The sequence below is a fragment of the Sebastes umbrosus genome, chromosome 23 (assembly GCF_015220745.1).
Source record: "Sebastes umbrosus isolate fSebUmb1 chromosome 23, fSebUmb1.pri, whole genome shotgun sequence".
NCBI classification, from domain to species: domain Eukaryota; kingdom Metazoa; phylum Chordata; class Actinopteri; order Perciformes; family Sebastidae; genus Sebastes; species Sebastes umbrosus.
The window spans coordinates 5,001,071-5,017,696 of record NC_051291.1 but is presented as its reverse complement, the minus strand read 5'-3'; the positions used below and the strand labels follow the sequence as shown (position 1 = coordinate 5,017,696).

The 16,626-nt window shown below is 42.7% G+C and overlaps 1 protein-coding gene across 4 annotated transcripts in view; it reads left to right on the top strand.

The window, feature by feature from the left end:
- Positions 1-462: 462 nt before the first annotated feature.
- The window catches only part of gas2l3 (growth arrest-specific 2 like 3), a 32,595-nt gene continuing 16,431 nt past the window's right edge, over positions 463-16,626 (top strand). For 3 of the 4 annotated variants that reach the window (XM_037760578.1, XM_037760577.1, XM_037760575.1), the window contains exons 1-2: positions 463-614; positions 14,464-14,519. In XM_037760578.1, coding sequence (XP_037616506.1) covers positions 14,496-14,519 — 24 coding nt within the window. In that variant the 5' untranslated portion in view covers positions 463-614; positions 14,464-14,495. Of the gene's footprint in view, positions 615-12,575; positions 12,835-14,463; positions 14,520-16,626 lie in introns of those variants that run through there. The other variant, XM_037760576.1, reaches the window with a different exon arrangement.

Below are 16,626 nucleotides of genomic sequence, written 5' to 3'. Positions count from 1 at the left end.
ACTTTAAAAGAAAAAAAGTCGTAATATTCCGAGAATAAAGTCATAACTAAGAGAAAAAAAAGTCGTAATATTACGAGAATAAAGTCATAACTTTATGAGAAAAAAAGAAAATAACACATAAAATTACTACTTTATAATATAATAACTTTATTCTTATAATACTAGGAGTTTTTTCTCTTAAACTTATGACTTTATTATCATAATATTACAACTTTTTTTCTCGTAAACCTATGACTTTATTCTGGTAATATTATGACTTTATTATCGAAATCTCAGATTTATTTATTTTTCCCCTGGTTTAAGACTTAAGATGCTTTTATTGCTTTTTTAATCACCTATGATATTTAATTCCTATGAGTGAGTTTTCATCATTCAGTAAAATGACTCAGGTGAGCCTCTGAGGCCCCGCCCCCCTCAGAGCACCGAGCTCTCTGATTGGCTGATTCGAACAACGCTGCCCACAAACACAACACAGCAGCAGAGGAGAACATGAGTAACTGTCCGATAACTGGACTACCAACTACCAAGACTCCCACAAGGAAAAACTGCTTTAAAAGAACACAAACTAACCCGGATTTTCTGCTTTAAAGTCTCTACACCCTTCAGTGTTGCTGGTAAGTCTAAAACTTGTACTTAATTTCAGCTGGGAGTAAGTTTAAACGATAGTTTGTGAGAGAAAGAAAGAGAGAGTTTCTCCTGTTTCTCCCCCAAAAAATCCATGAGGAGCCTCGTGGAAGATGCTGGAAAAAAAGGATGGAAATACCGTTATTTAGTGTTATTTTTTACATAATAAGTCGCACAAAATATAGATAAGTTTCGGCAAGCTGCCAGGAGTTGATAACTAACACAATATGTGAAGTTTAATGGAAGTTTAATGGAAGTTTAAGTCATATTTTTCAGTTGAAAGTTTAACGTCTATCTCCAGTGACGTTCAAGTTCACCAAAAGACTGTGGTTATTTTGAGCTCTCAAAATGTTAAATTAACTATGTACTTTCACAATCACATGATAAAACTGCAATTTAAACTACTTCACATCCCTGCACTGTGTTACATAATGGCAGTTAATTGACATTGACAGGTCTGAGCAGTGGAAACAACAACAACTTCCTGTCTGGAGCATGCACACATTGTTATCCTTAATTGGCAGGTGGGAATAAAATAGGAAAGAGGATCAATAGTTGAGGTGTTGCATGATGATAATGTCAGGTTGCAGTGGCTGAGCATAGGAGTGAGTGAATGTTGTTTGCTGTTTTTGGATCCCACAATGAATGGCATGTTTTATATCCTGCTGCTGCTGGGGTACCTATTGTGTCACTAAAGAGGGGATACATTAGTATATGGAGTCTTGGATGTGTGACAATCCTGGTTTCCTGTTTGAGGAAAAGGAGGAAATAAAGGCTCTGCAGGTGTTTCCTGCAATGAGGGTCACACCAGGGAAAGGCCATTCACACTCTGCAACTCAAAAACTGGTGATGAGTTAATAGAGATGTATTTTTTAGGACTGTCTATTGATTCAAATATTTAATCTTGATTAAAGTGTCAGTAGGCAGCATATTTTTGGCATCATTGGGCAAAAATTCCATAATAACCTTTCAGCATATTGTAATTCAAGTGTTCTGAGAGAGACTTCTGCTCCTCCTCATGGCTCTGCTTTCAGGCTTTAGAACATCTAGCCCGTGATGGGAGACTTTGACCAATCACAGGTCATTTCATTGAGAGAGCGTTCCCATTGGCTGTGCTCCGGTCATGTGTCCAGAACTTGGCGTTCCTTCAACAGATTTCACAGTGGCAGCGGCGTCACAAACTTTCTCATTTTACAGCTAAACCGTGCACTACAAGATGATTCTGAAAACATTTGAGGAGAGAAATAGGCATTAACGTAACATAATATTGATTCATACTTGATCAGCGCTGCCTAGTTTGACCGTTTGGTCGGAGTTCGCGAGCGATTGACAGCCGGCTCTCATAGACGGCAGACGGACAGCAGACCTCAGATCAGCTCTTACTGCTTGTTTTCCTCCGGTCTGTGAAATCTTGCAGATGCCGTTAGGAGCACCGGAGGACACAGAGGCACATGATTTTTTTCAGATTACCTGTTTCATGTACTACTGTCACGATATAGCGACCGTTTTATAAAAATAACTTTTTTTAATCATATTTGCTCCAATCTCGCCTACTTCAGCTTTAAAGGGAGATTTGTCAAGTATTTAATACACTTATCAACATGGGAGTGGGTAAATATGCTGCTTTATGCAAATGTATGTATATATGTATTATTGTAAATCAATTAACTACACAAAACAATGACAAATATTTTCCAGAAACCCTCACATGTACTGCATTTAGCATAAAAATGGTGTGGGTAGTCAGATATCCGGAACCAGGCTGCTTGTGGTTATGGCTGTGAATAATTGTTTCCACATCTAATGAAGAAGTAATATCAACATTACACCATTACACAGACTGTGATGTCACTATAACTCTTGACTCCAAAAAAAAAAGGAAGGATGGCGGCATCATTATTATTCATCCACACATGCTGTTCATGAAAACTTAATATAGTTTTATTTCCCCACACTCGTGTTATCTAATCTGCATACCATCCAATAATTTCCATATTGATCTGAAATGTCAATCCGCTGATGGGGTAGGCTGACCCTGCTGTTGAGAAACTGACTCGTGTCAAATTGCATCAAGTCAGTGATCAGTTAAATGAGCTCCCTGTGTTAAAATGTTAAGTAACTTAAAGCTGTACTAAGCTAGATGTTTATATCACAACACACCTGTCGTGTCGGCCGCAATCACTCGGTGAAGCTGCAACAGAGACGGTGTCCATCCATCCACTAATTGAGTTATTATTCTTATTTGCCCGAGTGTGTCCTGGTGTCAGTCTGGACTCTCTCCAGCCACAGAAAGTCAAAATGAACTTAATCTGTTTTCTAACAAGCTGGAAGTGAACACCGTCCAGACACTGACCAGTGTTAGTTTTGTATCCTTTCTTGTCTTTTTGGTTTCCTTTGGTAAATGCCAGTATTGGTACATCCCTAGTTATCAGTGGCTAACCAAACCACTTAGTTAAGTTTAGGGAAAAATATCATGTTCTGGCATGATTTAGAATAAGTTTGAAAAGTGAAACTTAACACTTGTGAACACAATGACAACTACACGTTGGTTTCACACGGATGCAAACTCCAGTGTCCTGGGTGAAAGCCCTATCCATCGCCCCCAACCTCCACCCCATATGGAGTTTCACGCTGTCTGTACTACAGCGCCTGACTTCCGCTTCTGCTCCTGTCATAATTACTACGGTCGCTAGAGGTCTATGTCGTCTTCTTTTGATGATCGACCATGTGAATAGATGATAAAACCTACTAGTGGGTGTAGCAGAGCCTTACTGACGCACATCTATGAGGCTTCTAACCACAGATAACGCCTATTTAATGATCAGTCTAATCACTTTTTGTTAGATTTTTGGGCAGGAAAAGAGTTTACTAAAAGTCTACCCAATACATGAGCTACTTATGAGTCCATTATGACTTGTGTTTACGAGCCGGAGTTCACTGTGTCACACTGAAGGTGTCATATATACGTTGTTGTCCCTTTTACAATGATCTGTCACTACCAGATCACTGACAATATACAGTACGGCACTCTGTTTCAGACCAAGCTGTCACTGACCTTCTGTCAATGAATGAGCGCACACATAAGCATCAACCCCAATTCCCAACTATCTTCATAACCACCATCTGCTTGATCTCTGGCATCAGGCCTCGCGGTTTGGGCCTGCCGGGGCTCCCGAAGGAAGTTAAGACCGAGGCACGCACGCACACACACACACACACACTTATACGCACCAGATGAGACAAAGCAGGCTTAATGAGTTAAAAATGCACGTGGGCACATATGGGCCGCCATGCTGCGTGTGTGGACACAATGGGGATGATAATGAAATCTTGGATTACCCCTCATTTATTTAGGGTGCAGCTTACAGGAAGGGGGTGGTGGGGGGGTGGTGGTGGTGTGTGTGTGCGTGTGTGTGTAACAATGGGTTTGTTATTCTGTAGGTGCGTGCGTGTAGACTGTAAATAGATGCACAGTAGGGCTGACATCATCATTCATAGATGGTGGTTTGGATTAGTAACAGTTGTATGATGTGAGATAACTGTTCTTTTAATGCTATGAGACATTTTAGAACTAAAATCATCTAATGGAGGCTGGTAAAAAAAGTCTATTTGGTTGGATTTGCATTCCTGACATTAAAATTATAAACCGTTTGCATTCACTGATATTATTGTCATATCCTGTCAGCAGCACTGGCAGTTCGAGGGCTGTGTTTTTATTAGAACTTTACTTTGTTTCCATTTTAGTGTCACTTTGTGAAAGGGCTTATTGATAACATTTTTATGTAGACAAATATTAAAAAAAAAAAAAAATACATCTGCAGAGATTTTAGAAAGATGCTGAATAAAAGTGTCGCTTTTCCAAAAAAAAATCATAATTGTGAATTGGCGGGTCCAAAATGAATGTTTTGTTTACCTCTGGAATTTGATTCCCACTTCTAACAAGGCTTGTGAAGCAATAGTAAAACAACGTTGGCATTATGTGGTATCTCTGGGTCGTCAGTTGGTGTGGAAAAAACGGATAAATGGCTGAGATTGATGGTAAGTGCCTAGCAACGACTTGTTGTGAAGTAAATGCAATGGAACGGGGAAGAGATTTAAATACATCCTTTAATCACTCTTTTTATGGGGTAGTGTTTCTGCTTGCTGAAGATCTAAGGGTGCACAGGTTTCTCCCACCACGTCTTAGCCACTGATGAGGCTTATTAAGGTGAAAGGTAACTCAGTTTTTAAATCCTAACCCGCTCCCCAGCCCACACACACACAATGAACTGGGATTATTATGTGACAAACAAACATGGCTAATTGGGATGAGCTCCGACGACCCCCTCGACCTTTCACTTCTCCTTGGCCTGACCTTCTGTGAGGAGTCTGGAAGGGGCAACGACATGTAGCTGTTTGGGCTACAGACAGAGGCTTATCTGAACTGACCCTGATAAGAGCTTGTTGCATGGCAACACTGGGGTTGTGTGTTTGTACATCCCAGTTTGTGGATAACAAATCCTTCATAATTGGCAGAATCTGACGAAAGAATAACATTCAGAATTTAAAGGAACAGTGTGTAACATTTTGGGGGGGATCTATTGGCAGAAATGGTATATAATATTCATAACTGTTTTCATTAGGGATGCACCGATCTGACTTTATTAGTCCCAATACCGAGTACCGATCTGATACCAGTGTTTAATTAATGAGCTGTATGCCTCACTGTGTGGAAGTGACTGGGATCATTCTTTTATGTTGCATTCAGCATCTTGGAAAGGGAGGAGTGAGCGGAGGGGTACTCAGTTGGTTGCAATCTACAACCACACCACTAGATGCCACCAAATCCTACACACTGTACCTTTTAAAATATCTCATGTGAAGTGTTATCAGTAAAGGAAGGGTTCATAAGATTAAGTAATGTTGACAATAAAGGAGGAGCCCAGCAGTGCTTCACAAATCGTATGTACACTGCTAAGTTTATAGCAGTAGACATCCGTTATGATGGCAGTTTTTGGCCGCTAGACGGGTGAAATCAAAAGCAACCGTTGGTTTGTCAACAGTTTCACGTCCCAGTGCATTCATTTAATGAACACATGATGTGATGCACAGTTCATTATGGGATGATCTTCAGTTACAAAACTTTTTCAAATAACAGCTGTGGTATGGTTGTGTGCTCGGGTATTTCAAACTGCTGGCCTGCTTGATGCCTGACTGCTGCGACTGAAGCGATGATGTCATTGCAGTTAGTTGGCCTATATGTGTGTGTGTGTGTGAGGTCAGCAGAAACGGCTCAGCGTGGGCATCCTGCCATCCTGCTGCAGCTTAAAGGATGCCGATCCTGCTCGTTGGTCACCGCTGACTGACTCATCCAACTGACTGCTGACATCATGGCAGGAGGGGAATTCAAAAATGAGGACTCTGAAAGTGGAAACTGTATGTTCAGGCTTTACAGTTGGCACAGACTGGTGCCGCCATGATACTCCGTTAGAGAACTGGCTCGTTGTGGTTTGGCTGTAGCTCCGTGTAGTAGTGTTTACACTCAAACGTCTAAGGCACTGGTTCCCAACTTCGGGGTCCCCAACCTCCACTAGGAGTCACCAAAGCTTCACGGGGGGTTGCGAGGTCTTGTTGATTTTAAGGGGTGTAAGACACCTTTTTAAAAAAGTATTCAGTTGGCCTATATCACAGCATTTCATTCATTTATGTGAATAAAACCAAATGAAATTGTTAAAAGGGCTGTCAAAGATCACGTGATAATAACAGGTTAACGCTAGTTCATTTTAACGCCACTAATTTCTTTAACTCATTAATGCAATTCGATCTTTCAGAGGTTGTAGTAAGATCAGTTTTAAAGCTAGAGTGAAGATACTGGTATCATATGAATCTAAGGAATCCATTGGTATTCCATTCATGAACAACAAGAAAAACAAAAAAAATGGAAATCTCGCAAAGTCTCTTGTGATCAAACGTGATTTAAGTGTAAACAAACATGGCGGCTGACGGGTAGGAAGAATTAGCGATGTTAGTTTTTGTACTACTTTGTCCTGAAAATTCACGATGAAAAATAATGAATGAAGTCACGGAGACACGTTAAATAAACACTCGTGTTGTTGCAAGTCGGTCCTCCATTTCTGAGGTCCATCTTACTATTACTTTATGCTTCACGTTTTGCATTAGCTCATGCATTGGCCGCGGCCGCCATCACGGTGATTGTTCCTTCCCAATTGGCTATCGTTATTTCTCACGTGACTGCATCATCGACTGTCCTCGGGGTTGTGTACAGGATATACGATCGTAAATATTGAACATGTTTAATATTTGGGAAATGAAATCGGAGCGGCCAGGATGGACTTCCGATCGGATCGGAAATGCAAGAAAACACTCTTGACAAACCTCACAGCACAGGAATATCTGGAAAGATCATCTTTATAACTATCAAAAAATCTTGGCTTTGCTGACTATTGTTGGGAGGGAGGAATGGGGCCCAAAATTGGCTTGATTCTCATGTAGTGTGTACTCGGCATTAGTCAGTGGACCAACATGTTTTGGATAAATCCATGTCTGATTGTATCTTCTGTTTTACTCAAGGACAATCTTGTGTTGGGGCTCAAATGCATGCTGCAAACGGATGGTCTCTCAGTTTGCACTGACTTGGAATCAGCTTGCATTGGTTTCTCTGCTAGTCAGGGTTATGGAGAAGAAAGAAAGAAAGCCTGATCCTGAGTCAGCAGCGAGGGGCTTTGAAATCCCGGGGATGACCCCGGTGGCGTGTAGTGAGCTGTGGATTAGCATCAACAAATCAAAATGGGATTGGCAGGTGGCTCCCAGTCATTCAAGCCTTTAAGATGGATTTTACTCCCAGTGTCTCACCTCTGAGGAAAGACGGCTCCAACAAGGACAAGAGGAAGGAGGCCAAGAAATGCTTTAATCCTGCTTGAAAGGGGTTATAGTCTTTTACTATGGAAGACCATGAGGAGCAAGCTTGTACAGGCCCAACGGGGACTCAATTGCTTCAACGTTTCATTGAAGTTGTTGTGCTCAGTTCGACAACAGACCGTTGACGTGTATTTACTTTCTTCATTCTCCTCAACTGAATGAATTTCCCCCTCGACAAAGTACAGCCGGGCCCCATCTGTAATGAAAAGGGGGAGGCCGGGCTCTAAATGAAACGCTCCTCCGACGGGGTAATTAAGTCCAGACACAAAGGGCTCAGCAGGAAGGAGTTTAATAGAGGAGGAGTTAGTATTCTCCGGGGGGAAAGTTTGGCCCAGCAGAACCCTTTTTGGACTGCGGGGAAGGGGAAGGACGCAGGAGGTTCACTGGCCCGCAGCCACTTCACACCGCGGTACTGCTGGGTACACACACACAAAGATATTACTCATCCGTTTCTGTCTGCTCAAGTTATCAAATTAAATGGCTAAAAATAGGGCCTCTTTTTCACATCAAAACCCTCTGTAGAATCCTAACTGAGAGCTTTCAGGCGTAAAATGTATGATGCAAAAGAAGCTGTGTCTAAAGGCCGTGGTGTGCTAGAAACAAACTAATTTGTATGACCTGCCATGACACAAATAGGGTGCACACTTTCAGACATCCTCTTCTTGAAGGCACTCATTGTGTCGCACTTGGTTGTACCATAGACTGTATATATAGATGGACGACACGTCTCCACTTCCTCCCACTGTGCAAAAGTGAAGCCAAAATATCCTGGATACGGGTGCTGACATCATTTGGAGTCAGAGTCTGCACAGTAGTGATCGGGAGGCGGGGGGGCTGGAGCCGAGGTATCGAGGTCAAGCCCACACATCTGCCCGAGCCAATCACGAGCCCAGCTTGCTAGCGTGAGCCACCTACCTGCTACGTGAGCACCATGGCAGCTGTCTCTAATTTGACGCAAAAACGGTCCGCCAAAGTCCGACATCAGAACTGCGCCCATAGCAACGGTCTGTTATACATAGCAACGGTTTTGCTACAGGCCGTAGAACGCCTTAATTGACCAATCAAAATCGAGTATCCAACATAGTAGTGTAACAAGGAAAGATAAAGTTACATCTCCTCTCTCGTACAGTTCCCGAACCTCCGGCTGCGACTACTTCACTCAGAGCATCTGTCAATCATGACGTCTCACCCCCTTTTTTATAGCATCAAATAACTCGTTAAAACCAAATTTATCAGAAGAATTAACATACATCAGAGTGATAAGAACTACCTAAAATGACAGAAACCATCTTTGGAAAAAATTTATTTGACTTTGACTTTTTAGTTTTGCCCATGTTCAATCCACTAACATGGAGGGGGACAGGATTTATTATCTATACTGCAACCAGCCACCAGGGGGCGAACCAGATGTTTTCGCTTCACTTTTGGGGAGCTGTCATGTCGTCCATCTTTATATACGGTCTATGGGTTGTACAAACAGAGTGATGGAAGTACTTGTGTGAAGAATGGAAGAAGACAACATGAAAGAAAAGTTAAACTCCTGATAAATTTTAGGCTGGCCAAATACTGTATTAAGCAGCCACGCTTGTTTAATTGTCGGTTTCAGAAATTTTTGCTGGACTGTTATTCGTGGAGGGGGGTTCAGGTGCTTTCCAACGATTCGACAAGCACTTGGGATGAAGCATACTGACGGATGAAGTTGTTTTGAGTTATTTAAAGGGGCTGAAAATGATTCAGTACTTGAAAGAAAAAAAACTTTCAGGTAAAATTAGATAAAAGACATCATGATAAATTTGCCTATAGAAATGTTTTTCCATCTAAAAGTCCCATTGTGTGTCCCAACCTCCAGGCTCAAAGCGACTGGTTAGATAAGGCCGAGGAGGGAAAGCTGTGCAGAGCACATGTCATCTGTAACTCTCGCTCTATTTCTGCTAACTTCCAGAGAATTAAATGATGAAATAAAACATTCTTTTCTGGGGACCCCTGGAGGTTCTTAAAACTGCACATGGCCGAATCTATTTTATTTTTTGCTCACGTCTACTCTTGTTTTTATTCCCCCCGGCACGTGCACAATACCATGTAGTGGAAAATCAAAAGGGACATCACCGCCCGGACGTTCTACTTTTAACTCATTACGTAATGCGTTCTCATTTCTTTTTTGCACTTATGCACGGGTGCTCGCATGCACTGCCGGACCGCCGTGGGCCGCACGCGTGCGCCACCACGTGCTGCGTGTGTTGTGATGACGGAGGGAGCGTCGTGGAGGTGGATGCGCTCTGCTGTCTGGAATAGAGCTGATCCTCTTAAATGATTACTAGCTACGACCAGAGAGAGAGAGATAGGCGACCTGCGTGGGCAGCATGCGGACAGATGTCTCACCCCCACCCTCAACAAAACACACACACACACAGCATCTATGTTCGGTTCGTACTAGATCCCCTTCCCTTTAATAGACTCCAAGTCCATTATACCGCTCATTCTTACCCGGACAAAGGCAATTCCTTTCATTTATTCAGCACCTTTCCCTGGCAGGAAGTGGATTGTGTATTGAGGATTATAAGGAGAAAACAGGCCCCTGAATGAAGGAAGTCAGATTAAGTAGTTCAAATCAAATTTGAACAAATAGATGTTTGAAAAAATTTATATTTGTGGGTTCACTAAGACAAATTGACACCATCATCATTAAATTCTTTATTTTTTGTTTGCGAATACATGTGGAATCCCTACAGGTCAGATACCACATTGACTTTGAAATGACCTTGAATTGACACTAATAGAGAAAAATGCAGTTACAATCAGTATAGAATCTGAATATTAATACAACATCTGGAAATCTGATGTTTTAAAAAGTGTCCTTTCCATTTGGAAATAGCAGATTTCCTGAGGGGATAAAAACCTGCAACAAAGCTTTTATTTCACTCGTAAACAAGAAATACAGGTTAGTCAACCCAAACCTGAACAGAGTCTTTTGTGTAGCAGGTTTCCGTGCCTCATTTACTCAGTTAATCCCAATGGGGATTATATAGGATGGCTCAAATGTGCACCTGAACAAAAGTGAATGTTTTGACTAAACTGAATGGGGAATTGTGATTCTTGGAAAGTTGTTAAATTCCCCACTCTGTTTCTGTGAACGGGGGCTCCGTCAGAACGGCCAAAACTAAAACAAATAACAGCTGCATATTGGGCGCCAAAGAAATCTAAGAATCACAAAACAATCTTCTGGATGCGAAGTCTTGTTAGCTGACAGAAGCAGTGAGGTGATGGAGCAAATGGCACGTTACAGATGGATGGCAGAAGAGTGCCGGCATTGTCGGATGTCTGTCTTTTTTTTTGTCCCAGCAACCGTTGGGGAATGTGCGTGGTGGTGCTCGGTGTCACAGTGTCAAATCCTGCCCTTTCCAGCGTGCCACTCCCAAGTTCACCACCATTATAAAACATGTTTTGTCTTCGCCCCCCCCTTTTTGGCTTTGATTCTATCGCCCTCCTCTGTGCTTGACATTTGACTGTGTGTGGGTGTCTTTGGTCCCTGCGGGGAGTCACGCTCTCAGGCTCTGCCGGGGCCCCCAGATGCACACAACTGGAGTCCGGAGCCAAAGATTTGCCCTTTTGTCCTGCGTGCTGAAAAGAAGCAGAGCCATTCTGGATTGTTTCCCTCTCTTCTGAAATCCTAAATGTCGTCGTCCCGTCACTCTTTCTGATTATTCCGCTTTGTAGCCTTGAGGACATTGCTATAAAAGATTTCACTGACCCTTTGAAGTCCTCTCAGACTCGGCCTAGAGGCCACAAATCAAGCTTGATCAGTCAGTGATAATTCTATCCTCTTTCCTTTACAAATCAAGAGTTATTCTCTTGAATTTCAGATCCTAAAAACTCATTTTCATCATTTGATTTTTTTTAACAGCACAAGGTAACACTCAGAGCAGGTTGTGGTTTCATTTTCTTAATTTCATGTGTTTTTATCTGCTGTTCAAAATATGCCATGAATGGAAGAGCTTGCGTAATTGTCTTTGACCAAACCAGTGGGCCAGTAGCTCCACCCTCTCGTGTCACTTCTGGCTGCAAAAAAAAAAAGATGGTGATGGCCAAAATGCCAAACTCGGTGTCAAAACTGTAGTCCACAAACCAATCAGTGACAAAAGCCAAGATGGCGACGAGCAGAAGCCTAGATGGTGACGGGCAGAAGCCTAGATGGTGACGGGCAGAAGCTTAGATGGCGACGGGCAAAAGCCAAGATGGTGACGGCCAAAAGCCAAGTTGGCAATGGCCAAAATGCCAAACTTGAGGCTTGAAAACCGTAGTCCACAAACCAATGGGTGATGTCACGGTGACTACGTCCACTTCTTATATATACAGTATATGGACCAAACGGCATTGAAGAAGATAATTTCTGGGATTCACTTATCTTCATGTTTCTAAGTATTCAGTCTAGTGCGTGACTTTGTGCCCCAGGACATTTGATGTAATATCTAACACAGATGAGCCTTGTTAACGGTGCATCTCAGTCAAACAGCACTGTAGTCATTAGAACAGAGCTGGTTAGAACAGCTGTGGAAGAAACCCAACATCTGTGCGAGCGAGTCGATCGCATGACGTCATGTGTTGTGTTCTCAGTTTGTTCTCTCTGAGGCGAACTTGTTGCAACACTTTCCAAATGGATGCAGCTGTTAACTCTCTTGATAACGACATCAACAACCATAAAAAAACAAAAAAAACAGTGCTTATTGTTTTCCTGCTTCCCACCCCGGGACTTTCTGCTGGTTTGGGAGTGCTCTGGTGGGACTACAGGGATGTTGAGGGGATGAAAAGGAAGTGTAGGTAACCCTTCACCTCCTCTATCCCATCTCATTCCATCTCATCGCATCCTGGTTGGGGAGTTCCTGGTTTGGCTGCTGGCTTGGAGATGAGAAGGAGGTGTGTGAGGGTGGCAAGCTAAGAAAACAATGGAGGCTTTGTGAAAGGGGTCCCACCATGACAGGATTGTTGAGGGGGAAGCAAGGGGGTGGGGGGGCGGTCGGGGCTTAGCGAAGCGTAGCCACTTCATTAGTCAGGGCTCTCCTTTTGCACCTCCTCCTCCTCCTCCTCCTCCTCCCATCCATCCTGCCTCCCTGTCATTCCCTCGCTGCCTCTCCTTCCCAGCTCACTCGTGTGGAGCCACAGAGGCAGGAGCCGCTCTGGCTGAACAGCATCGAGTGTATCGCAGGGTTTTTTGTTTTGACTCGGCATCGACGAGGATGTGCTTTTGAGGCTGATCGCGACTGTTCTCGCTCGGCACCCTACCGTTTTGGCTCTGAGGTAAGTTGTCTTTGCGTTGTCATGCTTCCCCGTCCCGTCCCGTCCCGTCCTTGGGCGCTGACTTGCATCTTCTCTCCCCTGAGCTGTTGGTGTTGGATGACTGCGTGCAGCACTCTCAGGCAGGCCTTTTTAAAGATGAACAACTGCAATTGTAGTGGTTATGGAGGCATTTCTACATAAGTGCGCAGGATGTTTTTTTTTGCATCTCGTATTCATTTCATCACTCTGTGCATGATGACATCAGTGGGAAACAGCAGAGAAGTTTCTCAAACCCATTTTGGTGTACGTTGTTAGGTTCATATGAGGTGATATGTGTGTGTGTGTGTGGGGGGATGGTGGTGGTGGTGGTGGTGGTGGTAGGAGGCTATTGCCTCAGCTGTGTTCACCAAATTATCAGTGTTATTAGGATCTACGTGCTTGTGATTGCTTTCTCCCCCCCCCGCTCCGCTTCTCTTTGTCAAACACACACCCCTCGGGGACAGTGGAGCGTCAGGGTAATCCTTCACATCCTGTGTGGGAAAGAGCACTCAGACTAACCTCATCGCTTCCTCGTGAGAAAGTCTCATCCACTAAAACTCAGAAAAAACAACAACATCCCAACTGTTTCTTTTACCCAGAGGGCCGTTTGCAGAGTGTCGTTATATTCTGTTCAACTGTCCTCTTTTCATGTTGCTCCATTACTTTACCTACTCGGGGCATCATGGTTTTCAACTTTCTCAGCTGATTCACCAGGACACCTTTGCAAATTTTTAATTTAATGTCTTGTAAATTTGATTACACCCTCATTACACAGTGAATAGACTGTAAAGCCTTTCGTCTCTGCTGAGGCTTTTCCAAAGGAATCACTACGACAGTACTGTAGACGGCCACATGTTTAACATTAGTGTAAAGGACTGTATGGACTTGATGGGATAATCAGGTTACCTCCTAAATGAAGTTCAAAAGTCAGTGTGTGGAGCCAGTTAACCTTGCAGGTCATTCTCATTTCATTCTCTTGTCCCAGGAGGAGTCAGATGACTCCAGTTAGGCTGGATGATAAATCACAATTGTCATTATATACTTTACTCTCATCGCATTTGAGCTTTCTATAGATGCATTCACAGGGAGTTACATGGCAGAACTACTTCTTGACGAACAACAGTATATCCTTCCGCTCAGCGTTTCTGCTTGTTTACTGTTATTCACCAAGAAATAGTTACAGTATGTAAATCCCCTGCTTTCCTTTACGTCTAGCGTTTAGAATAAGCCGAGCTAATCGCCTCCTGGCTCCACTTAATGCTAGAGCTGCAATTAATGATAATTTTCATTGTCAATTAATCTGTTGATTGTTTTCTCGATTAATCTATTAGTTGTTTGGTCTATAAAATGGTGACAAATGTTGATTTCCCAAAGCCCAAGGTGACGTCCTCAAATGTCTTGGTTTGTACACAACTCAAATATATTCAGTTTACTGTCATAGTGGAGTAAAGAAACCAGGACATATTCACATTTAAAAAGCTGGAATCAGAGAATTTTGACTTTCTTTTCTTTATTCACACTCTTTACGAACTGCAACGCGATAGATGTACAATGGACATTTTCTTATGATCTCACTTTTTTGACTCAAGCCTCTGTCTTATCTCTCCACAGAATGAAGAAGTGAATTATCAGTGATCGCAGTCATGGCTGTCCAGACTGGCATCCAGGTAGGCTCATCACCATGTCGATTGGATTAGGTGTACTTTGATTGGCCAGTTGGGAAATGTAGTCCTTAAGTCCATTGTGGATAACGGTACAGGTTGGAGATCATGGAGTAGGAAGATATCTTCTTCAAGTCTCAACACATCAGTAGATTAGTTTCATATCTCTACATTGCAGTGGTGCTGAACTCGACTTTGATTATTATAGCGCCCTCCTTTGGTCAATCAGTACCATTCTTAGCGTCCAGTTCATGAGTCACCAATCTGTATGCCAAATTGGGGAGAAACGTTTGGAGACTATAGGCTATAGTTATTCCGGTTAAATAAAGAAGTGCAGACATCTGTCTCCCACTCAACAACTGGTGTTACAGAACGCCGTCCCGTTGTTGTAATGCATGTCTGACGTTCCACCGCTCGGACCGCTCAGTTTCTCCGCACATTTTTTACGGGGAGTGGGCGGAATGTGCAACGCTTTTTTTCCACCTTTCCCTCCCAGCAACGAAATGTCAACCATCCCAAAACCCACAACAACAATCGTATCGTCTTACAGATTAGTCACATGGCAGCACATCTTTGAGAGGGGCTTTTCTCTCTCTCTCTCTCTGTCATCTGGTTTTGGGAAAAGTCCTGGCTCTCCCCACCCTGTCTTGGACTGTGGATATGCAAAATATGCATCCCAGTGCTGCGCGCATAACATGTGGCAGGAAACGCCACAGACTGATGGCGGGTGTGTCGACGAGGCTGTGAAGAGCCTCCTCGGAGTTGTTGATGAATGATCCCCAAAAAGATGGCGTTGATTAGACGGTTTGTCTGTGCCAGGATATATTTAGAGTGGTTGATGTGGTGCGTTATTTCTGTAGGCTGCCTTACGTTTCCCAAAAAAAATCATTGTTACTTTGTCTGTTTTTAGTTTGAACTGTTTTTACAGTGCACCTTATTACTATTCAATACCAAAGAGCTACAGAGATCTGCATCTCTGTAAAAGATAAAGAGCAAATGCAATAGAATAGTCTCACATTTGTCACATGTTTAATTAAAGAGGACCTATTATGCTTATTTTCAGGTTGATACTTGTTTTTTGGGTTTCTACTAGAACATGTTTACATGCTTAAATGTTCGAAAAACGCTTTACTTTTCTCATACCTGCTGTGCTGCAGCACCTCTTTTCACCCTCTGTCTGAAACGCTCTGTTTTGGCTCCTCCCCTCCCCCCTCCCAAAAAGCCTAATCTGCTCTGATTGGTCAGCTGGCCCGCTCTGTTGTGGTTGGTTAACCGAACCAAACTCTTCAGACTCCGCTCCAGCTCTGCTCCAACTAGCTTTGTTTGAGGGCGTGCCAAAAAAACTAGCTGTTATTCAAATGTGTTACTTGGTGTCATCACCACGTTACGGAAGAAAAAGGCTGGAATTCAAGCCAGGCGTTTTAGGCAGTTCAGGAGCAGTGTTTCCTTTGGCGTGGACTTTGGGATTTGTAACTTTGCGGACCTTTTACATGCACAAAAAAATAGGGATGCACCAATCCGACTTTTTCGGTCCCGATACCAATAGTGATACCTGGGCTTTGGGTATCGGCCGATGCCGAGTACCGATTCGTTACCAGTGTTAAATTAATAAGCTATATGCCTCACTCTGTGGAAGTGACTGGAATCATTCTTTTATGTTACAAAATGTAACCAATACATATATTAATATATATTATATATATATATATATAAATTAACTGAACTGTTATTATTAAAATAATAAATCGTACACCAACAACTTGGTAAAAAATCGTAAAAATTAACAGGAATTCATGTGTAAACCGCTTTTAATGCAACAACACAACTTAAACCGGAATTAAAATTCCAGTACATAATGTATATAGTATATAAATATCTAATTGAACTGAATAGATCGGCACCATTCCTCCAACTATTTGAGTCAGTATCGGCCCAATATCCGATATCTGACTATATAACACACTAAAGAGAAAAAGCATAATAGGTCCTCTTTAATGTGTTTTCTAGAACACAGAAAAACAGAAGAAGAAATCTAGTACAAAGTGGCTGGTATTGCAGGCTATCAAAGAGGCACCCTGTGAGGGTATTGATCCATATCAAGCTGTGATGATGC